Raw genomic sequence first — 17,156 nt, forward strand, 5'->3', positions numbered from 1 at the left:
TGACGCAGACAGGGCCCTCCTGGCGTCTACAGCGCTTAGTTGTCATGGCTCCCGACTGTAACGGGGTGGGTGGGGGGGAGGGAACCCCCTTTGCCATGACAACTCCAAGGGTTAGATTAATAAACCCTTGGGGTGGAGAAAGAGCAGATTGATCCAGTGGAAAGTGAGGCGCGGATGGGTGGAGAATCAGTGATTGATCTGGGACTTCCAAATTTCTGTCCCTTTTTACCTTCCCCCCAAAAGCTGGATGATCATGAAGGGGGTGCAGGCAGAAGAGGTTTAGGGGTAGGAAACAGGTGAGGTGCTCCTCTGGACTAGTCTCCACACAATTTTCTACACCCATTTGTGTTGATATTGGCTTGAATTGGGTGTTGAGTCAACATGTAGATAAATGTGGTTGATTCAGTAGGTCTACTCTAGTTAGAACTAACTATGGGGTTTAGACCATAGACTCCAGAAATCCTGTGGGAATTTCTTAGGAACCGAAGTCTATCACTTTATTTGTACCCAGTCTTTTCTCCAAAACTGGGATTCAGTCCCTTGAAGTCCAGCAGCTCTATAGATAAGTTGTGGAGAGGGAAGTTGACTCCACTATAAAGATATTAGCAAGAGAGGACAACACTAATTAAAAACCCCAGAAACCAGACTTGTAATATGCAAAGGAATCTATATTGTAGCACCTTTGAGACTGTGAGAAAGAAGGTAGTAGCATAAACTTGGACAGACTAGATCTACTTCACCAGATGCAGATTGTACTTCATCAGATTGTTGTAGTTGTTTGATGGAAAGTAGAGACACCACACAAGGTGGAGATAGCGATCCTTCTGTGTGAGGTGAAATTCAATTATAAACCAAACTGGAATATGTTTAGGGTTTTTTCCTGGGGTGGGGAATTATTCTTTATTAATAATAATTATTTATTATTCTAATAAAGAATGTGAACCACTTTTTTTTTAGTCTGGTTTTAAGCTGCAACCCACCCGCACACACCGGCACACAACAACACTTTTGAATCCTCCTCTCACCCATTTCTCTTAGCGTCTTTGCTTCTCCTCATGCCAGCTGCTTTTTCTCCCCCACCCAGTTTCTTCTGTGTGATGATAGATGCAGTTTCCCCCCCTCTTTAACTGCCTGTCTGGACTGTGCTTTATTGAATTTGCCAAGCAGACATGACTGATTTCCGAATTATCCCCCCCCCCCCCTCCCCCGCCTCCTCCCTCAGGCATGGCGGTGAAATGTACCAGCCCACCACGAGCAAAAGGCGCATCTGGCGTTGCCAGTGGCTTGCATTTATGTACTTATTGTAAAGGGGGAGGATTACTGTAGACTAGAGAATAAAACCCCCGAAGAACCCACAAGCCCTGCAGACCTTCCTACTTCTTTCAGGATGCCCTCATATAGGTCCTATGCAAAAGTACATTCACAACCAAGACACAACCATACACATGGTTTTGTGCTGCCTCAGTGAATCCTATATGCAGAGAGGAAGTGCCATAGATCTTATACATGTGTCTGTATCTTCTTGCAGCCTGTGGGCCTTAACACTGTAATTTGTGTCCCTTTTGCCATCTGTAGGTTAATTAAGTACATTCCAGTTATAGTTGGATCTCCACATTTGTAGCTTTGACTTTGCAGATTTGATAATTCGTGGATTTGATTAATATGTTCTCTCTAGGAATATATAGGTCCTCCAGTGTGACTCTACAGTCAATGTCTGGCAGAATTTGCATTGTAGGACCTAGAGATTCCTAGAGAGAGCACCTCTCTAGGCATTTGTAGGTCATCCAGCACAATTTTGTGGTTAGCTTTAGATGTTGACCATAGGCTTGCATGGGAGGACTTAGAGATTCCTAGAGAGGTGTTCTCTCAGGTTAAAAATAAGGTTTTTTTTAAATTTGTGGTTTTTCCACTTTCACAGAGTTCCTTTACCCTTAACCCCAGTGAACGTGGAAAGCCTACTGTAGTTGAAGCAGCTATTTGGATTTCTTTTCGGTCTTTGAATTTTGTGGCCTGTTCCATTTGTGAGGATCCTAGGAGGTTAAAAATATATAACCAAGATGCATCTAAAAATCCAGTTTCAAGTTGATACAAACCAAGAAATAGCAAGACTCTTCTCCTTTTAGTAGTTTGCCACAATACAACAAGGAAGCGCCCACATTGAGGTTTTGCAGCACTTCCTAAACACACTCAGGCATCCCTGTGTCTCAAGTGAAAGGGTCTCAGGTCTTAGACTACCTGTTTGCCTGTTCTTGCTCCAGTGGCTTAGTAAATAGATTGTCCACATGAGAGGACTCATTTGGGTAGGTCTCAGGGAGTATTAATGTAGTTGGAGAAGAAGCAGAGAAAGCTAGTAGTAATGTTTGTCACTGGAATAACAAAAACAGGCATGGAGTATTGTTGGTTCTTCCTGTCTTAGAGTTGATTACACTTCTCCTGAAGGAAAAACTATTTTGTTTTTCCTAAACCCACATATGCTGGATTCCCTAACAGCTGTCCCTTCTTCAGCCTGAGAGGAGTCAGGCTTCAGTCATTCATGAATCGGGAACCTGATCTCTTGACCAGTCTGACATACCCCCTGTGTGTGATGACTTTCAAAGATGTTTTATGAACTGCAGCTAGTGCAGAATGTTTTGGTACATCTTCTGACTGGAACAGGCTGCAGAGAACTTCAGTCCCAACTTTGTTGGCTAATTGTATGTTTCCAGCCTAATAGAAAGTGTGACCCTTCAGGGTCTGTGACCCATGTACATTCCTTCTATGGATTCCTCCCTGATATTGCAACCTCCACAAGAGGTTGCTGCTTTGTGTTCCAGCTTCTGTAAGGCCCCAAAGTTCAAAGACCTTCATGGTGATGGTGGTGAATCTGGGAGGTAATACCCCTGAGATATTGTCAAACTGTTTCCCTCTTGACATTTCAAAAGGGGCTAAAGCTTCATTGTGCTTAATGTGACATTTCTCATTATTCTTCAGGTGCTGCTTTTGGCAGCAAGAAAACAGTATAGACGTGCTAAAATAATTGGAATATCAGAATAATTATGAAATATTTGAGGGAACACAGAGCTGAATAAACAAACGACATTTCTCTTATGTCTTCTGTTGCTTCAGCTGCAGCTCACAATGATGCAAAAAAGGCAAGGATATGTGTATTCACATACCTGTGCATGCATGTGGACACACACATACACACTTTCATAAGATCAGCTTGTATTTTCCTCATTTCACCCAGGGCAGTGGTTATAAAAGATCTCTTGCAACATATAATTGGGATCACTTATGTGAGACATCTGGACCCATTTGCTCCACAGGCACTTGCCTGGAATATGTTTACTCTCCACTTTGTTTTGGGTTGGAAAAAGCCAAAATCAGATCTTGGAAAAGTAACCTTTTTTGTTCTACAACTCCCAGGATAGTCAACATGACTATTGGCTGGGGGTTCAGTGGGTTATAGTTTAAAAAGTTACTTTTCCAAACTGTAGCTGGAATTGCATGATCGTTTCTGGTGTTGAAGTTGAATTCAATGACATTTTTGGTCTTATTCTAAGTCAGACGCAAAACACTGTGATGAGGCAGCCTGATTTGCAAGACTGATCTTGACACTGGCCTTTGATTGTTGGAATGCCACACTACTGAGGTGGATCTGATATACTGCAGAGAGAGTAGCACTAAAATAGAAGTGTAGTTGTTATCCATTTCCCCTAGTTGAATGCTGAATTGGTTCTGCAGGCACACTTTAAACAAGATTGTGTACCTGCACTGTAAAATGATTCAGTCACACATTATTCTGAGTTTTGGTTCTCCTTGCTTGAGAGAGCATTTTAGATTTTCTACATTGGCTTTAAACAACAACAACTTGGGGGAAATGTTTCCAGTTTTCAAAGTGTCAACCATTGAGGTTCTAGAGACCCCAACCAAGGGATTTTCCCACCTCTGTCTCCCATGTTCCTTTTTAAACATATGTTCTCTTTCCATCCCACTTCCTTCCACATAGCTTCTGTGGTCCTTTGATCCATAATGATGCCTCCTCCAACCTACCTTTCTTGCTGATCTTCCCTTTTCTCAATTCAGTGTCTCTGCCTGCTCTCCTTCCAACCACGTCCTCCACCTGCCCTTCTCTAACTCTTGAGTTTCTTAGGGGAATTCCTATTTTGCCTTCATTCTTCAACCAGTGTTGAACCTCTTCCTCTCTTGAGTTTTCCTACTTACTGTCTCCCTTCTGAGCATCCCTACTTACTAATAGCCTTTCTGACTCTGCTTCCCAACACTTTTCACATGTTCTCTTATATTCCAATGGTCCCAGTATGCAGCTTTTCAGTTCTTTGGTCCTGTTGAAGTTTCTGTTACTGAACAGATGTTATACTTCTTTCACAGAAACAACACTATTTGTAACACATTTACTAGATTACCGCACTACACTGTATAGTGCTGCTATTTAACTATAACTCCTCTGACTGACTCCGGTTGCATTCTGGGACTTCCAGTTTAAGGAGGGACATTTAGAATTCTCAGCCAGAGAGCTCTTAGGCCTCACTGAACGACAAGCCTCAGAATGCAACAGGAGGCAGACAGGGCAGTAAGAGTTGAATAGCAGTACTATAAGAGAGTAGTGCAGTAATGTGGCCAGTGTATACATATGCACCCTGAGCAATAGACATTTTTGAAGGGATTCTATGAAAATGACAGCAGACATGACTGGGGCATGAAAAGCAAAATAAAGAGCTATGCACAGTCAGATGTTCTTGTAAATACTGAAAAGCATCATTGATCACAGGTCCCTGTCCCTTGAGCATCATTATAGTTGATTTTGTATACTTTGCATTGGACGTTACAATGGAGAAGGAGTTCCATTACAGACCAGATGCCAGTAAGGACCACAGACTTGTACTCTGCATATCTCTTACATCTAGCAGGAGATAGGGGGAGGATTCACAAGCAGATTTGCAGTGGCCAGTAAGGTGCAAAATACATAACTCTTTCCCAAAAGGAAAATATTTTTTCCTTCTTTGCCAATGGCATGCAAGGAAGATACAAATACAGATGGTTGAGTCTGTCAGTCTTGATTTTGCTCACACTTTTTTTTTTACTTTGAAATTCTTTCAAGCTTGTCTTTGCAAAACATTTTGTATTTTTCTTTTCTCTGTATGAAAATTCATATTTTTTGCATGATTTTCAAAAATACATTTTTTTATTCTTCTTTTAACTTTGAAATATAAAGTGAATGGATTTCGCACTCATCCTTAGAAAATGCTTCAGAAAAATGTCTTTGTTTATTGGACCACCTATTATCACTTTCTTAGCAAGTTTTATACAACTTAACTGTTGCTGTCTTTGATTCAGTTTTAAAAAGTATTGTTTGAATCTTTGCATCCCAAATGCTATGACTGCTACTACATCAACAATATTAGTAATAGTAACAGTTAGAGAAAGCAGGATTAATGCGTTGGTTTTTCAGGGCTCTTGATTTTTCACCACTCTTGGAGAGCAGCATCACTCACCTTGTGGCCTCTTCTTTGCATTCCGTTTCAGCTGTCCGGAATGACAGAAACAAGAAGAAGAAAGATGCTCCGAAGCAGGAATGTTCAGAGAGCTACATCATCACGCCTGAGGTAGAAGATCTCATTGAGAAAGTTCGCAAGGCCCATCAGGAGACTTTCCCTGCCCTCTGCCAGTTGGGCAAGTATACCACGGTAAGTGGCAATTGAAGCTGATGAAAAAAGGGCAGGAGAAAGCTCAACAGAGAGAGCTGTTTAGATTGGTGGAATGATAAGTGATGAAAACTGTAATTGGTTTGGGGGTTCTAAATTATACTTGGGAGGCATTGGTTGGTTTGAGAAAAGACTGTGACTGGGATTATGACTAGTCTGTGCAACACCCCCCTATCCTGCTCTGCAGAGGAATGTCATCTGAATGAATGTTGCTAATCAGTTACATTTGCCCATGTTTGTACACTTTGTATAATTTATTCTTAGGAAGCTGCTTTATGTTGAAGTTGGGGTAACCCTACAGAATGCCTCAGCTCACATAACACATTGTGTAACAGCAAAACATAGAAAGTGATGTTCTAATGCTCACTTTAAGCCACATAATGCATATGCTATTTCAAATAAAATGATTGCCCACTAATAGACCTTCATGAGCAAATGGCCATGAACAAGTTTCCTACACCCTAGTAAAGTCTTAAATCATCCCTGTTCTCATATTACATTTAAAGAGCAATATCCTGTCTTTCAGTCAGTTTGCAGCTGCAGTACATCAATACTAGTTCATCAATACTTTCTGCAAAATAAACAAAATAAGTAATTGTTGAGAAAATTTAAACGTTATAAAAATGTATTAAAATTAAAAATGAGAAGGATTTTCAAAACAATCTCATAACTAAACATTTGTTGGCTGTCTCCCATCAAATGTTACCCTCTTTGCTTGAATTTAAGTGCTGTTCTCTCACCCTGGGTTTCTCTTGCCTCCATCCACCCCCAGAATAACAGTTCAGATCAGCGGGTGTCTCTCGACATAGACCTGTGGGACAAATTCAGTGAACTGTCCACAAAGTGCATAATCAAGACGGTTGAATTCGCCAAGCAGTTGCCAGGTTTCACCACGCTCACCATCGCTGATCAGATCACGCTTCTCAAAGCTGCCTGCTTAGACATCCTGGTAAGTTAAGTAGGGCATTTTTTCTCACCATCAAACAAAGCAAAAGTAAAACAAGTCAGGAAGTCTTTGTAGGGAAGGACTTTGAATATCTGGATCTCCAAGAAGGTCCAAAACCTATTTTTGTATCACCACCCCCAGTAAATCGTATCTCCTAGTTTATAGTAACACACAAACACACATGGAAGGAATGGGCATACGTCTGATGCAGTTAACACTCTTCTTCCAGATCCTTCGGATATGTACGCGCTACACCCCAGATCAAGACACCATGACCTTCTCAGATGGCCTGACACTCAACCGTACACAGATGCATAATGCAGGCTTTGGGCCCCTCACAGATCTGGTCTTTGCCTTTGCCAACCAGCTGCTGCCACTTGAGATGGATGATGCCGAAACAGGACTCCTCAGCGCCATATGCCTCATATGTGGGGGTGAGCACCATAACTGGGAGAGGATTGGGAATAAGTTCTGGACCCGTGTCCTCAGTTGCTAGGCCACAGTCAGGAAGTGTTTGTCATCATCATGATGCACTATAGAGTGATGTGTGTGTTTTAGTTATGGCTCTGCCTTCTGTCCTGAAACAGCTACAAGTTGAATTTCCCTTATCTGGAATTCTGAAATGCTGTAAAATCCAAACCTTTTTTCATGGGTGATTGAGATAGCATAGGTATATGCAAATATTCCAAGATCCAAAAGAAGAAGAAGAAGAAAGAAATCACACACACTTCTGGTCCCAAGCATTTTGGATAAGGGAGACTCCACCTGTACTAGCCTTTAAGAACCAAAGACATAGAGAAAGCTACATGTGCTACTTGCCTCAACTTTCAATAGCTAGGAAGAGCATATAGAGTAGATTTCTGGTGATGGAAACAACCACATTTTTGCATGTGGCTGCTCCACAAGAATAGAAAAGCTTTTTGTGGGCAGAACGCTAAGTAATTAGAAATAATTCTGTGCAATATCTTTAATAATTACCATTAGTGTATCATTGTTGTTCTTGTTTTCATTTTTATCTCAACTCCCTCTTCATGTAATCAGTATAAAATATTTATAATTTTTTAATCCGATTTACAAGGCAGATAGGGGCCAAATTTATGGCTATACTTCTTCAGCCCCAAATTGGTGGAGAGTAAGTTATTCATGACTAGCTTAAGGCCTATTAATCCAGTCAATCTGCTCTAAAAATGATTATGTATGGAGCAAAGCCAAAAGTCTGCTGAAATACTAACAGCATCTTAACCAGACTTTGGAAAAGTTCATTTTTGGAATGCCATCTCCCACTGGCTATGCTCGCTGAAGGATCCGGAGGGCTGTACTCCAGAACAGTAGTGTTCATAAACTCTAGTCTTGACCTGGTATCTATTTGGGAGTGAATAAGCAGGAAAGTGAAACTCCTTGTCACACTTAATCAATGAAATCATAAACTCTGGTTTCCCACATTGGTAGGCCGGCCGGTCAATGATTGCTCTTTTTCATTGTACATGTTTTCCCCACATTGAAGATCAGTAGTGACAAAAACAGTCTTTTTTAATAAAAATGATTTGTGGATGACATAACAAGGGCCAGTTTATATACTGAGTTGAATCAAGTGGAACTGTTTTTGATGGACTGTTCCATTTAAATTTCAATGTTCATATTTTCTCCACATCTTTTTGTTTTAACTCTCCAATCTCCCACCAAGTTAAACCATGTACTGTCAGGGCAGATGTCATGAAACCAAGGTGGCAGGATGCTCTATCCATATAGACCAGGCATGTCAAGAAGGGATCAGCCAGTTGCTGATTTACCATTTCTTCATGAGATGCAGTGATTTTATGTTTTTGTGGGAGGCTTTTAAACATAAACCCCCCTCTTGAATTAGTAGAGACCAGGAAAGGCTCAGTTATGTGAAAGCAGTTTGCAAGTCTAGTCCTAAGATTTTGCTACAGGCTTTGAGACTGCCAAGGCAGAATGGTAATCATATGAAAAAAGATTGAAGTTAGCTTGATTTATTCCATAGGCTATATTTAAAATCTGTACAAGAACAAATTTGCAGCAAATTTGTATTTGGGACTCTCAATCCACCACCTTTCAAACCCTCATGAAGCCACAAATCAACTCTTGCCTTTCTGGTTTCTCCTCTGCAAACCTAAACCCTACTTCTACCCAGTTAGCAGGAATAATTTAACATTTTAAGGGTGTGGAGAAGTATACAGTTTAGCAGTTGAACCTGAGTGGAGTTCCTTGAGCGTTTACTGGATGATGTGTACATAACTTTAAGCTGCAGCAGAGAGGCTCATGCACTGCATACTGCCCTCCCTAGCATCCCCTCCAAACCTTTGCCATTGAATTCCAGCAGCAAACTGAGAAAACTGCTTTAAATGAAGCAGAAAATTCTCATTTTAAAGCACTTGGTTTTGTTGTTCTTGCAGCTTGCTACAATTTTCACTTGTCAGAGATACTATAGCCCAGGACGAATCATAAAGTCCCTGGACTCAATCCTGTTTCAAACTTCCCCCAGTCCTGCTTTAAGGTTGCCTAGTCTTGCTTTAAAATTTTCTGGTAGTCAGACATGCTAGAAACAATTTTTGCTTGTTTGTCTTCCGTACAAAGTACAATATTTTGCTCTTCTGATGCTCACAAACAGCACACTTCGCCTAAAGGAGGCCAGGAGAGCATCTTTAGTGTGCTACATCTCTACCCAACAGCACCACCAGGTGGCAGGAGGTTCTTTGGGCAACATGAAAGTTTGTGCTTTAAACAGTTTTTGATGACTTCAAGAGAATAGCATGCATGCATGTGCTGTGTAACTGCCATCAAGTCAACTTCGACTTAAGGTGACCCTATAATTAACAACGCTACTCAGGTTTTGCAGACTCAGGGCTGTGTTTTCCTTGATTATGTCCGTTATTGTATGCCTTCAAGTTGTTTCTGACTTACGGTGAGCCTATACCTATCAAGTGGTTTTCTTGGCATGTTTCTTCAGAGGGAGTTTGCCATTGCCATCCTCTGAGGCTAACTTGCCCAGCATCACCTTGTTTACATGACCAAGCTGGGATTATTTGAACACTGGTATCCCCCCCCCCCCAGGGGTGGTGGAAAGATCCAGTGAGGCAGTGGGAGAAAAGAGGGTGGGGGAGGCTTCAGTCAAAGCATTGGCATGTGAGAACAAAGGGAGCCAGCAGCCTTTAGGACCATGGTTGGGGGAAGGAGTTAGAGCACATCGTGGTGTGATAGAAGCAGCGCAAAAAGGAGCTTTCACATTTGGGACCTACTTAAGCTTTGTGAGTTTTATGAGGACTCGGCTGGCAAGTTGGAGCTGCTCTGCTGCTCCTGCTTCCTTTCATTAGACAGGTTGCGAGAAGAGATAGCAGAAGAAACAATGTTTTGTGGGGTGGCAGATGACTTGAAACTATGCGGGGAAGGAACATCTCTGGGGAAGGAGGGGAAAAAGTATCCAGGGTTGATTCATTGAAAGAGTTCTTTGCCTGAGAGTCCTTCCTCACTGGGGAGAAAAGTGAGAAGCTGGCTATGCCCCTCTCCACCCCATTGAAGAAGGATTGAGGCCTTCCTCACCAGGGTGCACCGACTGAGCAGCTGGTCAAGCAGTGCCCAGGAAGCCTCTCAGCCACATGGGTCTTTGCTGCAAGGCCAGCATGAGTGAGAGGCTTCTCACTTGCTGCTCAGCCAGCTGGTCAGCTGGTGCTCCCAAGATGACCAACTGCTTGGTCGCAGCTCACCTGGATGCTGGGGTGCCATGCCTTTTGCACCCGATCACCCTGGGAGCAGCAACAGAGCATCCAAGCAACCAGCCTTGCTTTTGCTCTTTGGTTGGTGTGGGAGAGAGGGATGAACATGCCTGGACCAGTGCCTGTGATGTATTCACACATAAGAGGCTGAGGAGGTGCAGGAGATGGTGGCAAAGCCAGACGTGGTAGAGATAGATGCCACTGGCCAGCTGGCTGCTGTTCAAACAGTAGATTTTGTCAGGGATTTGAAGGGTTAAAACACAGCACACAGGGAAATGCTTGATGTGTGTGTGTTTGACCATGAGCATTCAGCAGAGTGGCAAGGCTGATCAAGCTCAGCTGAAGCTCATTGTCTCAAGGACACTTCAGTGCCCAAGTGCAGGTAGCCATGGATGATGAAACCATGTGTCTAGATTGCACAGGAGACACATGACATGGCTACACACCTGAACTCACTGGGTTTGAGAGACCACATGGTCTGGAGACTATATAAGCCCAGGGGTTGCAAGGGTGTGGTGTGAGTTTGTAGTAGGAGTTGGATTGGTATGGTTTGGAGTTTTAGAGATCTAGTTTTGTATAATAGCACTGTGAATAAAGAGCACTTTGGGAGACTTAGTTTCTCTGGTGGTTTATCAGAAGAAGCTGTAGCATTGGTTTGCTATGTGTCCCCGGAGGTTCCTGCATTGCTGCAGTTCCTGGAAGACATCCAGTTGCTGTCATCCCAACTTGGACTTTGGAGCCACGCTTCGGCTTCTAGAAATTTGCCAGCTCTGCTCCAAGGGTCTGATTTAACCCCAGGACTCGTTTGAGTTTCTGACAGAGGTTGTTGGACCCCAGCAGTTGCACTGACAGATTTAATATCAAGAAATACATGTTGGGAGGTATGAGGCTTATTGCATAAGAGGAAGGGGGACGGTAGCCCCAAAAGGTTTGGGAACCACTGACATAGGGTGATCAAATGCAGCCTTGCTTGACCCGCTTGCCAACTGGAAACCATTCCATTTCTCCATATTCTATCCTGACAGAAGCCTCTTGTTATACATCAGGACAATCCAATGTTGTGGCACATCCTTTTATTTAAAAACGATCCATAATTTTTCATGATCTATGCAATCAAAGGCATTGGTATTATTCAGAAACCACAGATTGATTTTCTTCTGAAATTCGTTGATGTGCTCCTTTATTCAGTATATGTTTGCAATATGATCCCTAGTACCTCTTACTTTCCTGAGTCCACCTTGGACACTTGGCATTTCTCACTCCATAAATGATAGAAGTCTTTGTTGTAGAATTTTGAGCATCGCTTTCTTGCATGGGAAATTACTGCAGTTGCCTTGTGGTTACTGCAATTTCTGACGTCTCCTTTTTCGGGGATTGAGCATTTGTATATTGAGCATTTGCAATATGTGGACCATTGTTTTGTTTTTTGTATTTGTTGACAGATTTTAGTTTGAACTAGAGTAGAGTAGCTTGAGGCAGCTGTATTGGTATGCCATCTGTTCCTGGTGATTTACTTCTTTGAAGTGCTCTAAGTGTGGCTTCTACTTCAGTTTCTAAAATTGTAGGTTCATCTTCAGATGGTTCTTCTTCAAATGAATCTGTCATGTGTGTTTATGACGGTGTGTGTCACTGTATGTGTTTCAAATTCCAACTAATTAATTGGTTTGGCTGTAGAAAACCCCTTATGCTTTAAAGCTGTATTTCTCAATCTTTGGTCCTCCAGATGTTTTGGACTTCAACTCTCAAATGTCCCAACTTGAACTCTGAATACTCAGGAGTTCTGGGAGATGAAATTCCAAACATGTAGAGGACCACAAGTTGAGAACCACTGCTCCTAAAACATCCCAAGGTATGAAATAACTCTAACCTAATGTAGGCATGTAGAAAGAATGCAGCTGGATACCACTTTAAGTACTATAGCACCATCCTATGGAATCTTGGGATGTGTAGTTTTACAAGGTCTTCAGCCTTCTCTGCCAAAGAAAGCTGGTGCCTCATAAAACTACAAATCCCAGGTTTCTGTTGAATAGTGCTATGGCAGTTAAATCACTGTCAAACTGCATTATTTCTACAGTGTAGATGCAGACGCAGAGGAAGGCAAAGCCACCCCCATCCCGTGAACAAATCTTGCCAAGAAAACCCTGTGATAGGTTTACCTTAGGGTTGCCATAAGTCAGAAATGACTTGAAGTCACAGCTGTCTTCTAATAGTTTCTGGCTCTTACACATAACGAAAATCAACATGGAACACTGCCTTGTAACTTTTCAATCTGAAAGGTGGAACTTTTACACAAAAAGGGATTTGTTTGTTAATACTGCAGTTGCTCAGTTTTCCCTTGTTGTCCATGTCCTTAAAAACTCATTGTGTCTTCCTGGAATGGGGACATGTTGAGCTTTGTCCCACTGGGTCTTAATTAAAAATAACAGGATGTGTTTGTGTAGATATTTATTTGGATAATTTATGTTCTGTACTTTTTGTCTCAAATGAGGAGGTGAGGTTTACAGTCTTCAGCAAATACAAAGCACCACCTAAATGCAAACTGCATTTGAATGTGATTTCACACTTGTGCTGCTCAAAATGCCAAACTCTGACCCTTTCAGCTTAGTTTTTGGAGAGGTCAAAGGAAAGAAAGAAACAGTTGTAGCCAATGAGCACAAATATTGTACCAGTCCTTGGTACCTTAGGGAGAAAACAGCATTTGAAACACTGCACTGTGTATAATTACAGCGCTTTAGAAATAAAGTTTAATAATAATAATAATAATAATAATAATAAACACTGCTCTGCATAGTTCCTGGTTCCTATCTCTGAATAAAGTGCTTTCCATGGGGGTAGAATTCAGAGACATGGTCATGTAACTCTGAAATAACAGTACAGTGCGCCCGTGATATACGCGGCTTTGAGCGTACGAGCTCAAGCCGCGGGGAGCCCATGGGGTGGCGCGCGTGCATTGCCGTGCTACTGCACACACGAATGGGGCTCAAGCATGGGGCTCATTTGAATGGGGCTCAAGCATAGACAAAGTTCGCCTTCGGGGGGGGGGGGGGGGGTCCAGAACGGAACCCCACGTAAGGCAAGGCTCAACTCTATTCAAAGGGATCTTGTAGCACCTTTGAGATTAACTGTGCAAAAGAAGTTGTAGCATAAGCTTTCATAGACTTGATCTGCTTCCTCAGATACATAGAGTGAAGTGTTGCCCAGGAAGGACCTTTATAATAAGACTGTGGCCTGTTTCAGACTACCAAAATAAAGCTGCTTCAGGTCTCTTTGGAGGTATGCTATTTAAATGATGCATGGGTCCTAAGAGTTCGGAGGTCGCGCCAAAGCCACACTCCATTCCTAAGCACTGGAGTACAGCTTTGGTGCAGCTTCCAGATTCTTAGGATGCATGCATCATTTAAACAGCATACCTCCAAGGAGACCCGAAGCAGCTTTATTTTGGCAGTCTGTAACAGGCCTGTATGAATAGCCATAGAAATGCAAAACCTGTGGATGTGGTGATGAGGTGACAAGTTCAGTTTTAACTATGGTTGTCACCTCATCATCATATCCATAGAGTTTTCATTTCTGTGGCTGATCATATAATCCCACCTGGGCCACACTTCATTCCATACATCTGAGGAAATAGACCAAGTCTACAAAACCTTATGTTACAACCTCTTTCACATAGTCTCAAAGGTGCTAATAGATCCCTTTACACACTTATTGAATATATTAGGTAAAAATGGGGGGGGGGGAATTGAGGTTGAGGGTGTGTGTGTTTTCATGTTAACAGACCCATTAACCTGATGGAAATTTGCTCCTATATGCAAATATTCATACAATCTGGTTTAGCACATCAGTTGTCTCTGTAAGTATAGAGTATGCACAATTCTGCATGGCCTGATTTATGTGTGATCATATCTATGCTTTTCTGACCTCCTGCTTCCTCATCAGATCGGCAGGACTTGGAACAGCCGGACCGAGTGGATAAGTTGCAGGAGCCACTTTTGGAGGCCCTGAAAATCTATGTGAGGAAGAGACGACCTAGCAAACCCCATATGTTCCCCAAAATGCTGATGAAGATCACAGACCTACGAAGCATCAGTGCAAAGGGTAATGGCTGGGCTCCAGTTTCTGCATGGAGAATGTCTCTCTCTCTCCTGACACCCTTAAAACTGGTCTGTATGTAGCAGGGCAAGAGAGGAAATGCTGAAGTAAAGAGGTGCATTTTCTAGTTACCATTTTGGGCTGTACATTTAAGGCTTAAAAACAGAAGTTGGACAATGTATTATCACACAGATGTGATATGATTAACAGCAGTGAGATGAGCAGAGCTCGGATACATCTGTTTTGAACTGCAGCTCCCAGAATTCCAGCCAGCTGGAGAACCCTTGAGAATTGGGGTCCCCCCAAAAGTAATATTTGTAAGCTCTGTTGGGGGAGTATACATTTGTTGGTAAGCCCTGGACTTGCTCGTACTGCACACTGTACTGTGTGCAATGATTCTGAATAATTTACAAAGCCAGTCTATATTGGGCAGTTGCAATGCTTCTGGTGTCAGCTAGGGAACAAGAAGGCTTGTCCTGAGGTTCTGCAAGAAAGTGCTTAGGTGAGGCTTTTTACCATCTGACTTGCCTATTCTCTCCACCTTGCTCCATAGGTGCTGAAAGAGTGATTACATTGAAGATGGAGATCCCTGGATCTATGCCGCCACTCATCCAGGAGATGCTGGAGAACTCTGAAGGCATGGACACTTTGGGGACCTCGACGGGAGCCTCGTCCCGTATAGGCAGCTTAGCCCCACCTCCTGGCAGCTGCAGTCCCAGCCTTTCTCCCAGCTCCAACAGAAGTAGCCCTGCCACACATTCGCCGTGACCCCACTGGCCACCAGGACAAGCTGCTTGACCACCCCCTTCCCTGCGCACTTTGGTCTTTTGTTCCCTGGCTATGCCTGGACAAACGTCTGAGGAGCAGGGGTGGGGCAAAGTGGGGAAGCCATGGGACAGCATGCCGCTGGAAGCGATCTCCTCTGTCCCCACCCTCTCTGCGCCATATGGGTCATGGTAGGCCCACAGAGGTGGGCCTCACATACTGTTCCAAACCAGCACACTTATCTTTTGTTCAACCGTTCCAGCAAAAGAAGGGTTCTGCTTGCAACAGAGATCCATTCTCCCACCGGGGAGGCATAGGTCGTATACAGGAAGTTCCGAACTCTCTGCACACAGGTCGCTGAGCCGATCTGGAGGACAGATGCTCAAAACGAGGAGCGAGACTTTACATATATATATAAATATATATATATTAAAAACAAACAAACAGCTGATTACAGAAAAAAAAATCACCTCCTATGTGGCACGCACCCTCCCACTGTCCCCTTCATCCTGTCGTGCACACATACACACCTCCACAAAGGGGGTTGCCTGCTTCTTGTTGCAGTGAAAATGAAGTGGTGTTCTTTCCCCACCCCCAACCCTTTCTCTTTCTCTATTTTTTGGATTGAGTTTGCATTTCAAATGTTTCAGGGGAAAGGGTGTAATGTTTCCTGTTTTGTTTTTTAATTGCTCAGACACCCCCCCTTTATTGTCCTCAACTTGACCGTGCAAAGTTACCTTTTCCCTCCTTCCCTTGTCTCTCCCCCTCCTTATCCACCCACACATGCCTAAAAATGTCACCAGCAAATAATAATAATAATAATAAAAAGTAAAATTAGTTCTTCAGGTTAAGAAAAAAGTACACATAGAACAAGGAGGGAAGGATTCATTTAAGAAAGAAGAAATATTATATATATAAATATCTATAAATATCTATAAATACATTTTAAAAGAAAACTTTGTAAAAGTTTGGAATTCGAGAGGTTTCTAGAAAGAGGTTGGCAAGGAGAAAACCAGAGAAAGCAAGATTCTCATGTATGGGTTGGTCACAATTTTCTTTTTAATGTAAAGCCTGTCATTCAGAGTTACATGTTTGTTTTTTTAAATTCAGGGGCCACATTCACACAAAATGCTGAAGCAGAATAACAAGAATTCTCTGGCTTATTGGTACTGAGCAACAGGCAGATGCATAATTCCCATTCACTCCAGCATAACTCTTCCTGGAAACAGAAACGGTGAAAGCAAAGGTGGGCAAATTTGGTGAATTCAGGGCTCATTTTGTCCCACCTGTCCTGGTTTTACTTTTGGGAAGGGGAGAGGGAACCCTGGGTAAGGCACTCTTCTGTTGAAATAAAGCCCTCCAGGACATGAAAATGGGGACAGGGGGGGGTGTTTTAATCCTGATTTTAGCAGGGCCTCTTGTTGTTTTTGAGTGCCTTCAAGCTGTTTCCGATTTACGGCGACACTCAGGTGAACTTATCACAGGATTTTCTTAACATGGTTTGTTCACAGGGAGTTTGCCTTTGCCTTCCCCTGAGGATGAGAGACTATGACTTGCCCAAGATCTATACACACAGCTTTTATGGCTGAGTTGGAATTCGAACCCTGTTGTCTAGAATCATAGTCCAATGCTCAAACCACTGTAGCATACTGTCTCTTGCTAGAAAAGTTGAAATTGGGTGGGGAAGGAAAAAAACATAGTGAAGGGACTTAAAAATGGGAATGGAGATACATTTTGTCTACCTCTGAGCTAAGAATGGGCATAGCTAAGCTGGGCTAAAGATGGGCATAGTCCAAATTCAGGCTTGGTTTGGCACGTTTCAGCCTGTCCAATTTGTCCAAAAGAGGCCCTTTTAAAATCAGGAAGGAGAAGGCTGTTTTATGCCCAGAAGAAGCCTTTTTTAAAATCAAGAAATAAACCATT

General features: G+C 42.7%; 1 protein-coding gene across 4 annotated transcripts in view; it reads left to right on the forward strand.

The window, feature by feature from the left end:
* Nucleotides 1–16,189, forward strand: part of RARA (retinoic acid receptor alpha) — a 938,446-nt gene extending 922,257 nt beyond the window's left edge. For all 4 annotated transcript variants that reach the window (XM_042476518.1, XM_042476519.1, XM_042476521.1 and 1 more), the window contains 5 exons: nt 5,524–5,684; nt 6,475–6,651; nt 6,878–7,082; nt 14,316–14,474; nt 15,022–16,189. In XM_042476518.1, coding sequence (XP_042332452.1) covers nt 5,524–5,684; nt 6,475–6,651; nt 6,878–7,082; nt 14,316–14,474; nt 15,022–15,236 — 917 coding nt within the window. In that variant the 3' untranslated portion in view covers nt 15,237–16,189. The remainder of the gene's footprint in view (nt 1–5,523; nt 5,685–6,474; nt 6,652–6,877; nt 7,083–14,315; nt 14,475–15,021) is intronic.
* The last annotated feature ends 967 nt before the right edge of the window (nt 16,190–17,156 follow it).

This window comes from Sceloporus undulatus, chromosome 6 (genome assembly GCF_019175285.1).
Source record: "Sceloporus undulatus isolate JIND9_A2432 ecotype Alabama chromosome 6, SceUnd_v1.1, whole genome shotgun sequence".
Taxonomy (NCBI): Eukaryota; Metazoa; Chordata; class Lepidosauria; order Squamata; family Phrynosomatidae; genus Sceloporus; species Sceloporus undulatus.